Raw genomic sequence first — 17,240 nt, forward strand, 5'->3', positions numbered from 1 at the left:
GCTTTACTTGCTGGATGGAGAAAAAACCTCCCAGAATTCTCATATACACACAGAGTGATGAACTCAGAGGGCAAATGGCGCCAGGAACAACCTCACTTGTGAGCACCCCAAAAACAACTGATCCAACACCCCACTGCTCTTGTCACCCATCTGCTTGGGGGGCTGTTTGTCACTGTTTTGAAATACTGAGGTTGAGAGTGGGAAAAAAGAATCCCACAGGCTGAGACAGCTGGGGGTGTTCAGCCTGGGGAAGAGAAAGATGCAGGGAGACCTTAAACCCCTTCCAGTGCCTAAAGGGGCTGCAAGAGAGCTGGAGAGGGACTTTGGACAAGGACCTGGAGGGACAGGACAAGGGGGAACGGCTTCCCACTGCCAGAGGGCAGGGTTAGGTGGGATATTAGGGACAAATTGTTCCCTGTGAGGGGGGTGAGGCCCTGACACAGGTTGCCCAGAGAAGTTGTGGCTGCCCCATCCCTGGAAGTTTCCAAGGCCAGGTTGAACAGGGCTTGGAGCAACCTGGGAGAGTGGAAGGTGTCCACTATTTGAGGTTGGGGATAGTGGCAGGGGGTGGAATGAGATGAGATTTAAGGTCCCTTCCAACCAAAACTGTTCTGTGATTCTCTGATTTCCAAGTCCTTCAGGTCGTATAGATGAGGTAAAGAGCTGGGAGTTAAAACATCTGAGCAGGCAAATGCCAAGTTTCCAAGTTTTCGTGAATAAGGGAGAAAAAAAAATAATCCTGCATGTCATTAATTGCTAACAAACCAAAAACGAGTAGGACACCTATTCCCAGTACTGTCTTTCTAGCTATCACAAGGCCTCCAGCAACAGAGATGCCTTTCCCAAGATTTCTTCCCCCTAAAGTTTTAAAAAGGAGTTACCTTAAATTCCTGCGATGAATCCAACTGATCAGCTGGCCAGGAAACCAGCATTTGCTCCTGGTGCATCAGCAGGAAAGGGGAACACTGCCTTCCCTGACACCTGCAGCTTCCTCATTCTTTCACAAGAGCCACGGTGGCTGCCTGGATTTATGGAATTGCTGCCTTTTGTCCAGCCTTCAATGCAAATAGGCCAGGTGAGATCACACCTGCAGCGCAGCCCTTGTCCTCTGCTCAAAGCCAGCCTGGGCTCTGCTGGTGGCAAAACACTCGGATCTTCATTTGAGAGCAAACAGAAGATAAAAAAAGGGGAAGGCAAAGCAATAAAAGCTGCTCCCCTTCCAGCAGTGTGTCCCAATGGTTAGTCACAGGGAATGAGGAGACACAGTTTGCCTTGTCTTAGGGGGATGAGAGGGGAGGACGGGAAGATTAGCCTGAATTAGCATATGTATGATCAAAGCTTCATTATGATATCCTGTTACAAAAAACATGAAATACATTTCCAGTGGCTCTGCAGACACACCAGCTCCTACTGACAACCCCACACAAGGAATCTTGCAAAGATAACATCTGCCTCTTGGATTTCATGAGGTGTTTGTACAAAGTACAACAGCAGCCCTGTTCCTGTAGCCTGGGTGGTTTGCAGAGCCTGCTCCCAGGATATCTTTTCCTATAGATGTGTAGCAAAACAGCCACTGGAACGTGTTGATAGCATTGTTTGTGAGCTAAATAGATGTTTTCATTCAACAAGTGAAAACATTTTCCTCTCCTGCAAGCCTGACTCACAGGTAGGAAAGGTTATTGACTACATGCCAATCTCTTTTGTAATCACACCTGTCTAGTGCAGAGCAGGGAGATAAACCAAACCTTCCTCTCCTCCCTGAACCTGCAGTCTCACCTCCTGCCTCAGTGGAATCTCACCTGGAGGGAACTCCACAGCAGGACCTGACTGGAGGCATCCTGTTCTATTCCCTGCTGCAAATAACATTTTAGCCTTACCCCAGGACCAAGAGTAAAACTTGTGCTTATTGAACCTGAAGCTGAGGCAGATCAAGAGGTTTTGGCAATCCCATTCTCAGTGTTTTAAAATAAGATCAGGTTGGATGGGGCTTGGAGCAACATGGTCTAGTGAAAGCTGTCTCTGCCCATGGCAAGGGGGTGAAATATGATCTTTAAGGTCCCTTCCAACTCAAACCATCCTGTGATTCTAACACTAAGGAAAAAGCAGGAGCTTGGAGAGAAGTGGACCATTTGGTGACATTTGGATCTTTCTTGTAAACACATTTTTGGGTAGGAATAGAAGGAAATCCAGAGGATTGAGACTATGCTTAACTACAGTTGGGCAAACAACCACGAGGAGTGAGGCAACAAGGCTTACAAAGAGCTGTTCTAGTGTGATACAAAGCCTCATTGTCCAGTAAACTTCTTCTTGGAAATAAATATTAATGAGAAAGACAAGGCAGAAGCTGAACTACACTGTATCCAGGCTCCTTGGGTTCCATTTGCTTGTCTTCATATGAGAGGGATATATTTTGGACCTATTGAAATATGCACCGTGTGAATCAGTGGAAAATGAGATCTGCTGATAAATCCCCCCAAAATGCAAAAAATTCATAAGGTATTTCATTCTCGTAGACTGAAAATGTAGATTCAAACTCATTAGTATGCTTCCAGTGCTTTTTATAAATCATTTACTTTGTGTTTAACATGTTCAAGCAATAACTGGTTGTCAAGCCCACGGAGAGCAGGAATCACCATATTATTTGGGAATATTCCTTTAAAATACTCTCTGTAGCTGTGTCATGCTAAAGCACTGCAAAACAGGTGACACATGAGCATGGAACATCCTCAGCAGTTTGCATTTTACTGTGCCAACAGAATTACAATTCCAAACCAGGCCAGAAGAAACCGTTCACCTTACATTTTATGTCTTTGCCCTTAAAAATCTCTCATCTGAGGACAGCATCGATTTTTTTTGGAAAGGTATTTCCATAAATCATTAAAAAGTAACCTCTCTAAAGATTAGAAAAGCTTAGTCAAAACTTTGTCACACGGACAGTGGGGCCAAGCAGAAGCAGTCCTGGTTTCCAAGGAACAGCAACATTCACTACAAGTGGGATGGTGTCCATGAGGACAGCTGGAACTGACAGCTGGCATCTCTTCCAAGGAATCTCACAAAAAAGATTCAATGGCTTACGGACACATCACTGCGCCACGTGACGTGCCCCTCCCCTTTAATCAGTCAGCTTTCCACACAAGGTACTGAATATTATTCTATTTACATTCAAAAATAGCATTTTTCTCTCTTCAGTACATAGTGGGAATGCCCGTGGATTAGTCAGTAGGAGCCCCTCTAACACAGGTGCAGGACAGCTTTGTTGATCTCCGGGTTTGTCCAGTCGTTCCGGATGTCATCCAGGTGATTGTCAAAATCCACCAGTGTCTCGTAGGACTTGCTGTCCAAGAGAGAGGCAGCGATTCTCTGGGCTTCAGTCCAATCTTCACAAAAATCACTAGGATGTAAAACAGCCAGGGATAAATAGGAATCACAAAGGAAATCTCCACCACCTCCTCCACTCCGGAAATTAAGCCACGCACTGCAGAATGGTCACGGCCTGGCTACAGGAACCAGCTCTTCTCTCTCACTACAGCAAGAAACACCTTTAAAATCACTGTCAGCTACATCCACAGTGTCACTCATCCACAAAATTCTGCCATCACCCAGACAACCTGTTTCCCCTCACTACCCAAATGCCACTGAACTCCAAGTTTACTCACATGTGCGGGTCCTTGCACCTCCACTTGTTCTCGTGCAGCTCGTACACGTGGATGGCAGGCTCCACACACTCCATCGTGAACTTGGTGTTGTCAACCTGGTGTGTGACACAAAAACACCCCCTCAGTCTCCTCCTCAGCACCCCAAGAGATGAAATAAAACCCAAAGTCAGTTTGTAAAAACAGGGCACCTTACACTCATCCACTGTTCTGCCTTCACGTAGCCAAATTTAAGCTGCCAACATCCTTTGCCACTGCAGCAAGGAGACAAAGCCCCGAGTGTGACATTAAAGACAAGAATTTATGCTGCAGAAGGGGTGCTGAAGCCATGAATGTGCTGCCTGAACATGCAGAGCAGGCCTCCAGTTCCTCTGAGGTGGCAGAGAGCTCACCACAGTCTCTCTGCAGACTTTGAACTTCACTGGCTACAGGTCACTGCATCTCTTCCCCAGAGCATTTGGAGGGGAAGAGAAAATTAATTACTTATTAAAGGACTCAAACCCCAGCATTTCCATGGCTGGTCCAACACCACGGTCAGGATACAATAAAGAGAGGGCGGGGGGAATGAAGTGATTTACCATGATGAGCGCCGTGTCCGTGAAGCCCTCGGCAATCCTGGAGGCCACTTTCTCCGCAACCTGGTTTGGGCTGCAACAGAAAGGAAAAGGAACTGAGTTATGTGAGCCATGACAGCCCAGCTGAAACCAGCAGGAAACGGGCTCAAAGAGATGTAAGAAGGTCACAGCGTGCTAACAAACAGGAACAAGACAGAGAGCTGATGCTACAGCTGATAGAAGGAGGCCAAGAAATGCCCAGCTCCCCTCTGCAGCACATGGTCCAGATCTCAGCTGTGCTCAGGCAACAGGTTTGGAATGGCAAATTGTCCACTGATGACATGGAATCAACGTTTTGTGGCCTCCTACCTTCTTCCACCAGACCAAACACTGCACCCAGCTCTGCCCTGGCAGCCATTTAAAAAAGAACACTGAGTTTTCTCCCCAGTCTGCACTTGAACTCACTGTCCAGTTGTTCTACCAAAATCAGATAATCTTTTAAAAAGATCTTTTAAAACCTTCAGCATGATTCAAAGACGACAACCTCTATGTGGTGCCAGTGACAATCTCTACGTGGTGCCAGTTACATTCAGAAATTAAACCTGAGTTTAAAAAAAACATCAAGCCTGTGACATTTGTTCAAACCTCAAATAGAACAAACTCTATCTTCCCCTTAAAAATGTCTCCAGCAGTTATTTCCCTTGTAAGGAAAGGACTAATAACGCCTTTATCCCTGTTAGATACCTTAGAAGTCACAAGTGTTACTTAAAAAACACACTTGAGTCTGAATATACATTAACAAATAACTGGAATCAGAGAATCACGGGATGGTTTGGGTTGGAAAAGATCTTAAAGATCATCCAGTTCCTGCCATGGGCAGGGACACCTTCCAGTAGATCAGGTTGCTCCAAGCCCCATCCAACCTGGCCTTGAACACTTTCAGGGAACAAGGCATGATACTTTAAACACGCTGTTCTTATTATTTATTTTAAATGTAAGTATGATGTACTCTCAGTAGTCCCAGTACTGGATTTGTCTAATAGACAGAGGGGAAAACACGTGATACGCAGATCTGAAACTAAATTGTGGCTGCACAGGAAGGTCCTTTACTGCTTATTGGGTACTCTGAGTCAGCCAGCAGGGAAACAAATTACTAAACCTGGGGAAAACAAGTGATAAATAAGAGATATCACTGTGCCACTGACATCATCTTCCACTTCAAGAACATCCCTTTCCACATAAAAAATGGCTTCAATAAAACTCAGAGATAATTAAGTAGTTTAGAAAGAATTAGGTCACTTCTGACTTTCCATAAGATACTCAGAGTTTACAAGATCTGTACTGCACAAGCAAACATGCTACAGATTTTGGCTATTTCCCTGACAACTGCAATTAAACTGGCTGGCAGTCGTTCAAAGCCTGGCCTTTTATAGTATCCACCGAAGAGGAGGGATTCTGGAAAGCCTGGAGTTTCTGCACCTGAACAAAGGCCGCATCCCCCAGCACCAGGGAGACAATGTGGAACCAGATGACAGTTGTCAAAGTTAATCAACACGCCTGATTTATGTGGATGATTTTTGCTGGCAGAGTCCAAAGTACAACCTAAAAGAGCAAACAGAAGGAAATATTGCACCAACACACCTGGCATCTTTCACGCGTTCGTTCGCCTGGTAATATCCAGCTATCACGTAGCTGTTCTCCTTGCACCAGGAGTCAATCTGGAAAAGCAATGGGAACAATTAAACCCAGGAAAAATCAGGAAAAAAACTCTCCAGAATTAAGGAAATCTCATGTGTCTGTCCTGCAAATAAAACAGCAACGAAGCATTGCTACATCTTTAAATATCTACATATTTATGTCTCTTTATGTGTGTGCTCACGCACAGTTTGGCTGATTTAACTGGAACAGAGGAACCCAATTGAGCATTTGGAGAATGATGGAAAACATTAACCAAATGGAGCAAAAGAGCAAAAAGTGATCTCAGTCAAAGCCTGGCCTAAATTCGAGTGACAGGACTATTAAACACTGCCTGGGAGAGGATTTTGGGTCTCACCCACTGATGGTTGGGGCGATTGTCTGCCAGTGTTCACCTGACACAGAGACTTCAGAGCATGTTCACAGCATGGAAGTGTGATTTCCCTGTCATTTCAGAAAGAGCTTGTGCATTTTACTTCTAATGTAACATTTCTAGGTTAAAATGCAAGTATTTTTGGCCTTCATTAGAAAATAAAGCTTGAAATTTGTCCCATTTCCCATTTTTTCAACCCACTCTGTCACAAGAAAGCTTTTGAGATAAGAATGTTTTCCTTTGAGAGTTCTTCCTAATTTAACATCTGTATGTAAATGCTTAAACATATGTTTTTGCACACAATTTATACGACTTTTGATTTACAGAAGTACAAAAGTTGAAGCAGTTTTGTTGTTGGTTGTTTCTTTTCAAGTGAGTTTCAACACTGCTCTTCTTCCTGTTTTAAACTGGACCTGAATTCCTCCTGCTGAGTCTGCCGTGCTTTGAAAATATCTCTCTCTATATATGATGTTTCTCCTCAGAATTGAGGCTATCAAGTCAGCAGAATACAGAGCCCTGAAAGACAGAAGTGGAGAGAACAGCTCGAATTTTCCTTTGCAGTCCCTGGAGAGCACGGCCTCAAAAAACCCTCCACAGCTCTATTAAAATGGAGTCCAAAAATACATCTGCTACTGACCTGTCGCATCCTGGAAGTCAAATCAATCTCATTTTCAGCAATAATTATAGTATTAGACTGCACAAACAAACAAACAAACCAGCCATGTGAATAATCCAAAGGATGACATGGATTTAAGTGATAAAAAAAAGAGGCTGTGTAGCCCTGCTAGAGCTGAGGGCCAACTGCTGTTTCAGTTACAAACCCATTTCGAGGGCTTAGGACTCTGGTTTTAATTGTTAGTGGTTTGAAAGCTTGGCATTAGAGCCCAAAGCCAGACACTAAAACTAATAATAATAATAATAAAAAAAGGTCCATCAATTTAGAAATTAAAAAACTTGGTTTAAAATCCATTTTTGTTCTGTCTTAAAAAGAAAAGAAATGAGAGAATGATTTTAAGTTCTCTGTCTTAAAAAGAAAAGAAATGAGAGAATGATTTTAAGTTCTCAGTTCTCTAACCAGCAATTAAAAATTACTTCTGTGTAAAAAAAAAAAAAAAAAAGAAAAAAATATCTTTTAGGAATGAAAGCTGTTTCCAGCTGCAATTTCCAAACTCTCTCTAAGCACTGTCACCACAGGTTTCCTCAGCATCAATTAGCTCCTGATATTTATAGTCACGTCCAGCTCAGCCAAGGGCAAGTGACTGGGGACAAACAGGATCTCGCTTCCGTATGGAACTTGTCACCCTGGAAAAATCCAAAGGGACCCGTGTTCTGCTTTGCTGCAGGTGCCTGGGGGTTTGGAAGAGCCCTGGGAAGAGGAGGAGAAAGAGGAAGAGGAGGGGGAGAAGCAGGAGGAGAAGAAGGAGGACCTGCTGCCACCTGAGCGCTGTTTCAGGCAGAGGGAGAGAGGGAAGTGCTCCTTGGTTTCTGGGTTGGTTTTTTTTTTTTTTTTGAGATGTGGTTGCAAAACCACATCAATTATCTGAGAAATTCAAAGACAGAGAGAAACCCCACGTGAAACTTAATTCACTTTTTCTTAATGACTCTGCTCTCGAAAGGGATCTCAAAGTGCCAAAGTGCAAATTAAACGCACGTCTCCGGAGCTACAAACCTCCAGCCCTGCTGGAATCACGGAATATACTGAGTTGGGAGGGACCCTCAAGGATGAAATCCAACTCCTGGCCTTGCACAGGACACCCCAAAATCCTACCATGTCCCTGAGAGCGTTGTCCAAACGTTCCTTGAACTCTTGTCAGCCTTGGGGCCGTGACCACTGTCCTGGGGAGCCTGTTCAGTGCCCGACCACCCTCTGGGGGAAGAACCTTTCCCTGACATCCGACCTAACCCTGCCCGACACAGCTTCATGTTTGTTTATTTGTATGGGTTTTGTTGATTCCTTGTACGTTTCAGGAGTCACCACATGGACAAACCCACTTGGAAGTGAATCCTCTCTTTTCAGATTAAATCTGGGCATTACTGCTCCCATTTAACATTCTGGGATGACTCAGGTCAGAGACAAGGAGGTGAAACTCGTGGGGCCGGTTCTGGAAAACCCTCCCACGTATGAGCAGGCCACAGGCTTGACCAAGAATCAGCAATAACTGAACTGGAAGAGAAACAGATCCCATTAAATCCTGTCAAATCCTTTAGAAACAGAGGTGTTTTGCTACAAACAGTGACTTTAACCACACTGATCTCACTGATTTATTCAGTAACCACACGTTAGGTCGTACAGAAGATATCAAGTGCCTCCTTTCAAACCTTACCACGATAAAATCCAATTTTCATAACTGCTCTGACAGTGTTTATTGACATCTTTGCTTTTGTTTAAACCCAGAAGAGGAGCAAAGGACCCTGGGCTCTTGTCAAACCTCTGTTCTGAAGCTGCCAATGATCACAGGAGGCAACAACCGTGGCTGTGAACCACACAGCAAATCCTAATTGATGTGGGAAATGCCAGGGATTCCCAGTCTTTACCTTTCTGTACCAAAAACTGAGAATAAGTAAGTAAAATGATGCCATTTCTTTGGTTCCAGAAGAGTTTTCTTGCTGTAGATGTGGCAAGACCTTTCAGATGTCACAAGAAACAAGATTTGTTTCCTAATAATCTGATCCTGCAGCAAGATCTACACTAGAAAAATACACTGAAGGCCAAAAGCTTACAAAAATTCACTGCCACAAATCTTGTAGAAAGGCATTTAATCCTAATTTAATGAAAAGTCTACACATACTTTATTATATACATTATTCTACACTTTGCTAGCAACTTCCACTTACTCATTCACAGAGGAAAAACAAGTTACTGCCACTCTAAAAGGTAAAAAATCAAGCCCTGCCCACATTAAGGCAATTATAAAAAGGATTATTCCTTTTTCCCAAGCAGTAACATGAGGAAAATTGTACTCAGAAAGCAATGACACCAGCAGCACACAGTGCTGTGCCCCTCCCACACTGTTTCACTGCTGTAAATATATTTTAAATGAGAAATTTTGTGTGTTTCATGGAAAAACTGAATGGTCAGGGCTCAGGCTCAGCTGCTCTGGCTGCATTTCATCATTTCCAGGCTTCAAAAGATGTCAACATTTCCATGGCATCATCTCAGCTGGAGAAAACTGGAATTTAGTTACAAATAAATGGAATTTAGTTACAAATAACTAGAATTTATTTACAAATAAATCTTCTTTTGGATGAAAAAGAGATACAAAGTGAGGGGAACATTAAAGCCAATGAGTCTGGAGGAATCAGAAATTAGTTAAGTTTTACAGATATTAAAAATGGATGGATTTTCTCCTGCTCGAAATCATGGAATCACGGAGTGGTTTGGGTTGGAAGAGATCTTAAAGATGATCTCATTCCACCCCCTGCCATGGGCAGGGACACCTTCCACTAGACCAGGTTGCTCCAAGCCCCGTCCAACCTGGCCTTGGACACTTCCAGGGATGGGGCAGCCACAGCTTCTCTGGGCAACCTGTGCCAGGGCCTCACCACCCTCATAGGGAAGAATTCCTTCCCAATATCGCATCTAATCCTGCCTCTTCCAGTGGGAAGCCATTCCTCCTTGTCCTGTCCCTCCAGGCCCTTGTCCAAAGTCCCTCTCCATCTCTCCTGGAGCCCCTTTAGGCACTGGAAGGAGCTCTAAGGTCTCCCTCGAGTCTCCTCTTCTCCAGCTGAACACCCCCAGTTCACCCAGTCTGGAAACAGAGCAGAGGGGCTCCAGCCCTCGGAGCATCTCCGTGGCCTCCTCTGGACTCGCTCCAGCAGCTCCACATCCCTCCGATGCTGGAGCTCCGGGCATTCCAAGCGCAAACACCCGGAGTTCGGCCATTGCCTCCCCATCACCCCCATCCCTCCGTCCCAGGAGTCCTCCCCAAACCTGCCCCACCGCTGCGGGACCACCTCACCAGGGTCAGGGCCACTTCCAGCATGGGGGCGAGCGCCAGCGTCCCGTGGAAAAGCGGGATGCAATCCACGAACAGCGCGGGCTGCGGCGGGCGCGGGGCCGGCGGGCGCTCGGCCACCAGCAGCCCGTTCACGGCGCAGTGCGGGTACTTGGCGCCGTGCAGGACCATCTTGCAGTACGCCTGGGTGGTCAACTTCATCCTGCCCCGACCCTGTCCCGGCACCGGGACCCGCCCCGGGACCTGCCCCGGCCCGGCCACGCCGCTCCCCGCCCGCCTCCAAGCGCCGCCGAGTGTCGGCAAAGCGCCGCCAAGCACCGCCGGCTCTTACGACAGCGATTTTGGGGCGGATTGTGGCTGTTCCGGGGCACGGAACGGGGCTGGAGCCGCGGGGTGGGGGCCGCGCCTGTCCCTGTGAGGGTCAGCACGGACACACCCCGGGGGCACGGCACAGCCCGGGCTGGGCAGGGGGTTGGAAAATGAGGGCAAAAGGAGCCGTGGGTGCTGGTTACAGCGTCTGGGCACGAGCCCAGGTGTGCCCAGGTGTGCCCAGATGGGCTCGGGCCGGTGGCACCCGGGCTGTTCCAGCCCCAGTGTGGGCACAAGGCCAGGGCAGGGACTGTCCCCCTGTGCTGGGCGCTGGTGTGTCTAATTCTGAGCCCATCAAGGACAGACACTGATGGGCTGGAGCGTGTCCAGAGAAGGGAATGGAGCTGGGGAAGGGTCTGGAGCACCAGGAGCGGCTGAGGGAGCTGGGGGGGTCAGCCTGGAGAAAAGGAGTCTCAGGGGGAACCTTCTCGCTCTCTGACAGGAGAGTGGAGCCAGGTGGGGGGCGGGCTCTGCTCCCGGGCAACAAGGGACAGGACAAGACGAAACGGCCTCAAGTTGTGCCAGGGAAGGTTCAGGTTGGACATCAGGAGGAATTTCTTCCCGGAGAGGGTAGTCAGGCATTGGAAGGGGCTGCCCAGGGAGGTGGTGGAGTCCCCATCCCTGGAGGTGTCCAAGGAAGGCCTGGACGTGGCACTCAGTGCTCTGGGCTGGGTGACAAGGCGGGGATTGGTCACAGGTTGGACTCCATAATCCCAGAGCTCTTTTCCACCCTCAGCGATGCTGGGATTCTGGGATTCTGTGCAAAACCCCCACGGGCGGTCCGCCCGCATCCCGTCAGCCCCCGCGCGCGGCCGCTCTGTCCCAGCTCCCTCTCTGCCTGACCTCCCGGCGTGCCCCGCGCTTCCGGCCGCGGCTCCTTCCGGTCCCACCCGCGGTAGAGGACGGTCGCCAGGTCGTGGGGCCGGGAAGGGCCAGGAAAGGGCCGGGCGGGGGCTGGGAAGGTGCAGGGCACCCCTCCGCCATCCCCATCCACTCCCGGGCCAGCGGGAGGGCGGGCGGGGCAGCGCTGATTGGGGGGCGGCGGGGGGGCGGTGGGGGGGCGGTGTGAGGGAAGAGCACAGCGGCCGCCCCCCCCCAAGGGGTCTCAGTGTGTCAGTGCCGTCATATCGCCGTTGTCGCGACATGTCGGGCGGGTCTGAGGTGACACTGGGGGGGGCAAGGTTAGGGCGGGCGGCGGGGCCTCCTGGAGGCTTGGGGGAGTTTGAGCTGAGCTGGGGCCGCGGGGGGAACCCGAGCGCCGTGTGGGTGTGGGATCCGTTATCTGTGTGCCCGCCGTGCCCGGGGATGTGCCGAGATCGCTCCCTGCTCAGGGATTGCCGCAACGAGTGTGGGATGTGCTTGCCCTCGGCTCGCTTGTGGCTCCTGGAATCTGCCCAGGAACGGTTTGTTTGGGAATTGAAATGTCTTAGAAGGGTAGTTTGGACAAGGGAGTGTCCTTGGGTTCGAGTGCAGGGAGAGAAAGACTCATCCAAGTAAATTACGTGGGGGAATATCCCTGGAAACAAGGAAATAACTTCGGATTTGAGTGCAGGAAGCTCTGGGAAGCAACAGGGAGGGAAAGGCTCATCTTATAGTGGGGGAATGTCCCTGAAAACCATAGAGTGCTGTGCTGCTCTTTGGAGAAGGGGCAGGAAGCCCCTAGGCCAGCTATTTTTGTATATAAACTATTGGAAAATGTTGTTATTTCCCCTTGGTCCATTACCCTGTCTGCGCCTGACCTGGTGGTCTTCTTGCTGCAGGATGTTGGCTTCCAGAGCCTTCAGCCTTGTTGGGAGGAGGTCCATCTGCACCTCCCTGTGCCTGAGAGCTCATGGACACGGTGGGTGACACTGCCCTGGGGATGGTGAGGGGAACAAACCCAGTCCTGCAGAGCAGGGCACAAACAGCTGCTCTGGGGGTCTGGGAAAAGGCAGGATTGGGGAGGAGGGGGATTGGGGAGGCTGGAACAGGAGATGGGAGTGGGCAGTGCCATGGCTGGCAGTGCAGAAGTGCTGCTGGGGAGGCAGCAGGAATCACAGAATCAAGGAATCATTGGGAGTAGAAAAGGGCTCTGGGATCAAGTTGAGTCCAACCTGTGACTGATCCTCACCTTGTCACCCAGCCCAGAGCACTGAGTGCCATGTCCAGGCCTTCCTCGGACACCTCTAGGGATGGAGATCCCACCACCTCCCTGGGCAGCCCCTTCCAAGGCCTGGCAGCCCTTTCTAGGAAGAAATTCCTCCTTGTATTAGATGGGATATTGGGAAGGAATCCTTCCCTGTGAGGGTGGTGAGGCCCTGGCACAGGTTGCCCAGAGAAGCTGTGGCTGCCCCATCCCTGGAAGTGTCCAAGGCCAGGTTGGACGGGGCTTGGAGCAACCTGGGATAGTGGAAGGTGTCTCTGCCCATGGCTGGGGTTTGGAACTGGATGGGCTTTAAGGTCCCTTCCAACCCAAAGCAGTCTGTGATTCTGTTCTTATGCTCTTAAAATAGCTCCTGTTTTAAGTGCTTCATCTGGATTCCTTAACTTGCCTCACCTTTTTGTCTGAGCTGTTGGGTTTTTGTGTTGTAACATGTAAGAGGTGTTGTGCAGGAGTTTGATTGGTGTCTCTTCTCTCTCCCCCCCCCCCAGCTGGCGTTGCGAAAGCAGAGGATTTCACCCTCCCAGCCTATGTGGACCGTCGGGACGTGCCCCTGCCTGAGGTGGCCTTCGTGAGGGACCTCTCAGCGCAGCAGAAGGCACTGAAGGAGAAGGAAAAGGCCTCGTGGACCGCCCTGTCCATCGATGAGAAAGTGGAACGTAGGTTTGGGGGGCTCTAAGTGACCTGACAGTGGCAACGACACGATCTCCTCTGCTGCATGTTCACTGTCATGGAATCATGGAATGGTTTGGGCTGGAAGGGACCTTAAAGTTCATCTTGTCCCACCCCTGCCATGGACAAGGACACCTTCCAGTAGACCAGGTTGTTCCAAGCCCTGTCCAACCTGGCCTTGCACACTCCCAGGGATGGGGCAGCCACAGCTTCTCTGGGCAACCTGTGCCAGGGCCTCACCAGCCTCACAGGGAAGAATTTCTCCCAATATCACATCTAACCCTGCCCTCTGACGTTGGAAGCCATTCCCCCTTGTCCTGTCCCTCCAGGCCTTTGTCCAAAGTGCCCATCCATGTTTCTTGTAGTCCCTTCACACACTGGGAAGCCACAATTAGATCACCCCTAACCCTTTGCTTCCAAGCCGAACAATCCAAATTCTTTGAGCCTTTCCTTGAAGAAGAGGTGCTTCATCCCTCTGATCATGTTGGTGGCTGTGGTTTGTGTTCCCAAGGTCCTTGGTGCTGTTTCAGAACGTGAAATGCACCTGCTGTGGTGTCTTTTCTGGACCTGAGGTCACATCCAGCAGTTCCTCTTCCGGAAAACAAATAGTAATTGTATTTGTTTCTTGATTCCCATCTGCTTTCAACAAGCCAGACAAAATCTCTTCATTACAATATGCCATTGTTAGTCCAGCTGAGGGAAATGAGCCCCTCAGCTCAGATGTGTATTTGAATGTTAATGACCACTGACTTTTACATTAACCAAATTCCAGCTAATTAAAGCCCTGAGTGGGTGTTTTGACTTGCAAATAAAACTGCCTCATTTTTTCTAACTGCTGCCGTGGTATGAAGTGAGAACCTGGTCTGTGAACAGGTGTCAAAGGTTTAAAACCCTTTGAGGAACTGCTCAGATGTTCCTAAGCACTCTCCAAATCTTATACTGCTTTGGGTTTTAAAATCCTTAGTGGCAGAGCGGGGAAGCTTTTTGAGATAGAAACATTCCTGTTGGAATTATTTGTGCTAGGAAATTCTGGGGTAACTGGGAATTGGAGAGGAGGAAGGAGAGCTCAATTTCTCCTCCTTTCAGGTCTATTCTGCAACTTTTGCACAACTTTATGATAGTCTATAAAATGAAGACTTCACATTGATGTGGGGGCGGGAACAGGTGGGGAGGGTGAAACACAACTCATTGGTCTTGCTGTGGGAGAGGGCAGCTGATTCCGAGCCTAATTTAACATCCACCCCCTTTTAGGCGGCCTCAGGCCTCGGTCACCTCCCTCTGGAGAGTTCCCTGTCACCTGCAAATCACAGGAAAACTTACAGGAGATGATTTTTTTGGCTTTTTTTGGCAGTGTATCGTATGAAATTCAACGAGACCTACGCAGAGATGAACAAAGGAACAAACGAGTGGAAGACCGTCCTGGGTGCAGTGTTTTTCTTCCTCGGCCTCACTGGTGTCATCCTCATCTGGCAGAAGCACTTCAGTAAGTAACCCTTTAGTGGAGGGCTGGATCAGTTTATGATCCCTAATGGGACATTAGAGAATTCCCATAAGCTTCTTTGTGGGGTCAGGATGGTGTGTGGAAGAGCCATAACTGTGACCTCCCAGCAGGAGCTATTTGTAAGTCCCTGAAAACTGTCCTGGAGTTGTAAGTTTATGGAGTCAGTGGGTTTGTTGCATAAATATTCAGGAAGCTAAGTCATGGAAAGGTAGTGGAGCTTTGGGAGGAGAGGAAATGGAGGGGAATGAGTGGTGATACTCCTGATCCCAGAGCTTCCCCTCTCTGCTGTCGGAAAAGCTTATTGCTGCCTTGGTATTGAGCACTTGGTTTTCTGCCATGTTTGGCTGCTTTCCCAGCTCAGGATCTGACCTCGAGGGAGCCTCCAGCTGCCGTGAGGCAGAGCAGCAGTTAAATGAGCTGCTCCCTGCCTTGAGGCTCCCAAGAAACGGAAAGCAGGAAGCTGTTATCTTGTACAAGCCTTTACTGATGAAGGAAACCACTAGAGAATCTGTGTGGGAATGTGGTCTGAGCTGGATGCACCAGAAACTGGATGTAGGGAGTGTAGGTTTGAACAGATCAGAGAATCATGGAATGGTTTGGGTTGGGAGGGACCTTAAAGTGCATCCAATTCCACCCCCTGCCATGGGTAGGGACACCTTCCACTAGATCAGGTTGCTCCAAAACCCCATCCAGCCTGGCCTTGGACACTTCCAGGGATGGGGCAACCACAGCTTCTCTGGGCAACCTGCTCCAGTGGGATGACTTCAGGGGAAAAAAACCTTTTTGTTAGTGACATTTGTCCCTCAGTTCCCAACTTGCTGATTTGGCATCACAATATAATTCCATCCAATCCCACCCTGCAGTGTACGGCCCCATCCCGCACACCTTCTCCGAGGAGTGGCTGTCGGCGCAGACCAAGAGGATGTTGGACATGAGGGTTAACCCCGTGGAGGGCATCTCAGCCCAGTGGGATTTTGACAAGAACGAATGGAAGAAATAAAGCAACTCAGTGGAACCTGCTCTGCTTGAATATGAAACGATTCCATCACCTGTGCGTGACCTCGTTGCTTGTGTACTGGAACACCCTCTCCACCTACAGAAATGCTAATAAATGTCTGGTTAACTTGAGAGTTGCCTGTTACTGGTTTCTGGATGTGTTTGTTGGGATGGGAGCACTTCAGAGGTTTTATTAAACACTGTGGTCTGAGCAAAGTTCCTGGCTTGATGTTTTCAGGGCTAAGAAAGCTGCTGCCAAATTTCTCCCTTCAGCTAAGCTGGTGTCCCCTTGATTGTGCAGGTTCTTGGTTTAAAACTCCCCTCTGAAGACTAAAGCAAGCTTTGCCTTCACTTTGCTCTTTTCCCGATGACAGGAAGCCTCCATCAGGAAACCTGATATGGTTTTAAGTCTGTGAATGTGTTTAGGAGCTGTGGGGGGTCTCAGCCACTTCTTGGCCAGCCTTTTCCTTTTAAGGTGAGATAAACTGGTTGGAGTTAAGCAATGAGCTCCCCTTCTTGCACCTGAAAAATCCCTTAGGTGATAAATTTGTCTCTGGGGTGCTGAGAAGGGTGGTCCAAGGTGACAGAATCCCAGGCTGGTGATGGCTGCAGGAGTGTTTGCTGTGCCTGTGATTTGCTCTTCCCTGCTCTCCACACAGCTCCTGCCTCTGGCAGGCTGGTGGCACAGATGTGGGAGGGGGACAGTGAGCTGCCAGGTGTTACTGCCTGGAAAATAGATGTTTTGAAGCATATGCTGGAGTTGCAGTGTTGCTTTACAGCTCTTCTCATCCCTGTTCCCAGAGGGAAGGGAAGATGGGCTCATCCAAAGTGTTCCATCAGCTGCACGTTGCTCGTGCCACACTCTGGTTTTCCAGGCCTTATTCTGAGTTCTGCTCATCCCTGTGACTGGGAGCAATTGGCATAACTGGAAAAGAAATCCCACTGAATGCAGGGCTTGTGCCAGCCTGAAGCATCCCAGAAGGAATACTGGGCAGCATTGCTGAGACCAAGGAGTCGTTCCTCCCAGGACTGTCCTTCCCAAAAGGCTGTAGAAGCTCCAGGGAGTCTGGGAGGGAAACCTGAGCCTCACCACAGCCCCAGATCCTTATTTCACCCTCCCCTGCCTGGCACCAGCCACTCTTCTCTGTTCCCTTCCCTGGTGCAGCGGCAGGACCTGCGGGAGCAGCCTGAAGGTGAGCTGAGATTGCCAGGGCTCTGCATGTTCCACTCCTGGCACATGTTCCCTTTCCTCCTGGGCAGAGGGACACACCGAGGAGAGGGTCAGATCTCACCATCCTGTCTGGGATTTTTGGGTGTTTATTTGCAGGTAG

At 48.9% G+C, this 17,240-nt stretch overlaps 2 protein-coding genes across 8 annotated transcripts; one reads left to right on the forward strand and one right to left on the reverse strand.

The window, feature by feature from the left end:
* Nucleotides 1–2,541: 2,541 nt before the first annotated feature.
* Nucleotides 2,542–10,513, reverse strand: EMC8 (ER membrane protein complex subunit 8). The gene is made up of 5 exons (XM_027737887.2): nucleotides 10,235–10,513; nucleotides 5,849–5,925; nucleotides 4,232–4,301; nucleotides 3,657–3,751; nucleotides 2,542–3,391 (listed from the first exon to the last, which is right to left on the reverse strand). Exons 1-5 carry the CDS (start codon nucleotides 10,430–10,432, stop codon nucleotides 3,232–3,234), a joined length of 600 nt encoding a protein of 199 aa, XP_027593688.1. The 5' UTR covers nucleotides 10,433–10,513; the 3' UTR covers nucleotides 2,542–3,231.
* Nucleotides 10,514–10,633: 120 nt separating this feature from the next.
* Nucleotides 10,634–16,041, forward strand: LOC113996683. 7 transcript variants are annotated; one of them, XM_039385495.1, is made up of 5 exons: nucleotides 10,634–10,651; nucleotides 12,361–12,440; nucleotides 13,232–13,399; nucleotides 14,764–14,895; nucleotides 15,777–16,041. In XM_039385495.1, the coding sequence occupies exons 2-5, from the start codon at nucleotides 12,362–12,364 to the stop codon at nucleotides 15,911–15,913; spliced, it is 516 nt and encodes a 171-aa protein (XP_039241429.1). In that variant the 5' UTR covers nucleotides 10,634–10,651; nucleotide 12,361; the 3' UTR covers nucleotides 15,914–16,041. The 7 variants fall into 7 exon arrangements, with proteins under 7 accessions (XP_039241429.1, XP_039241428.1, XP_039241431.1 ...); XM_039385494.1 differs by lacking the exon at nucleotides 10,634–10,651 and adding an exon at nucleotides 11,119–11,136; XM_039385497.1 differs by lacking the exon at nucleotides 10,634–10,651 and adding an exon at nucleotides 11,280–11,297.
* The last annotated feature ends 1,199 nt before the right edge of the window (nucleotides 16,042–17,240 follow it).

Source organism: Pipra filicauda, unplaced genomic scaffold (assembly GCF_003945595.2).
Source record: "Pipra filicauda isolate LSUMZ 115617 unplaced genomic scaffold, ASM394559v2 scaffold415_size613988_pilon, whole genome shotgun sequence".
Lineage (NCBI taxonomy): Eukaryota > Metazoa > Chordata > Aves > Passeriformes > Pipridae > Pipra > Pipra filicauda.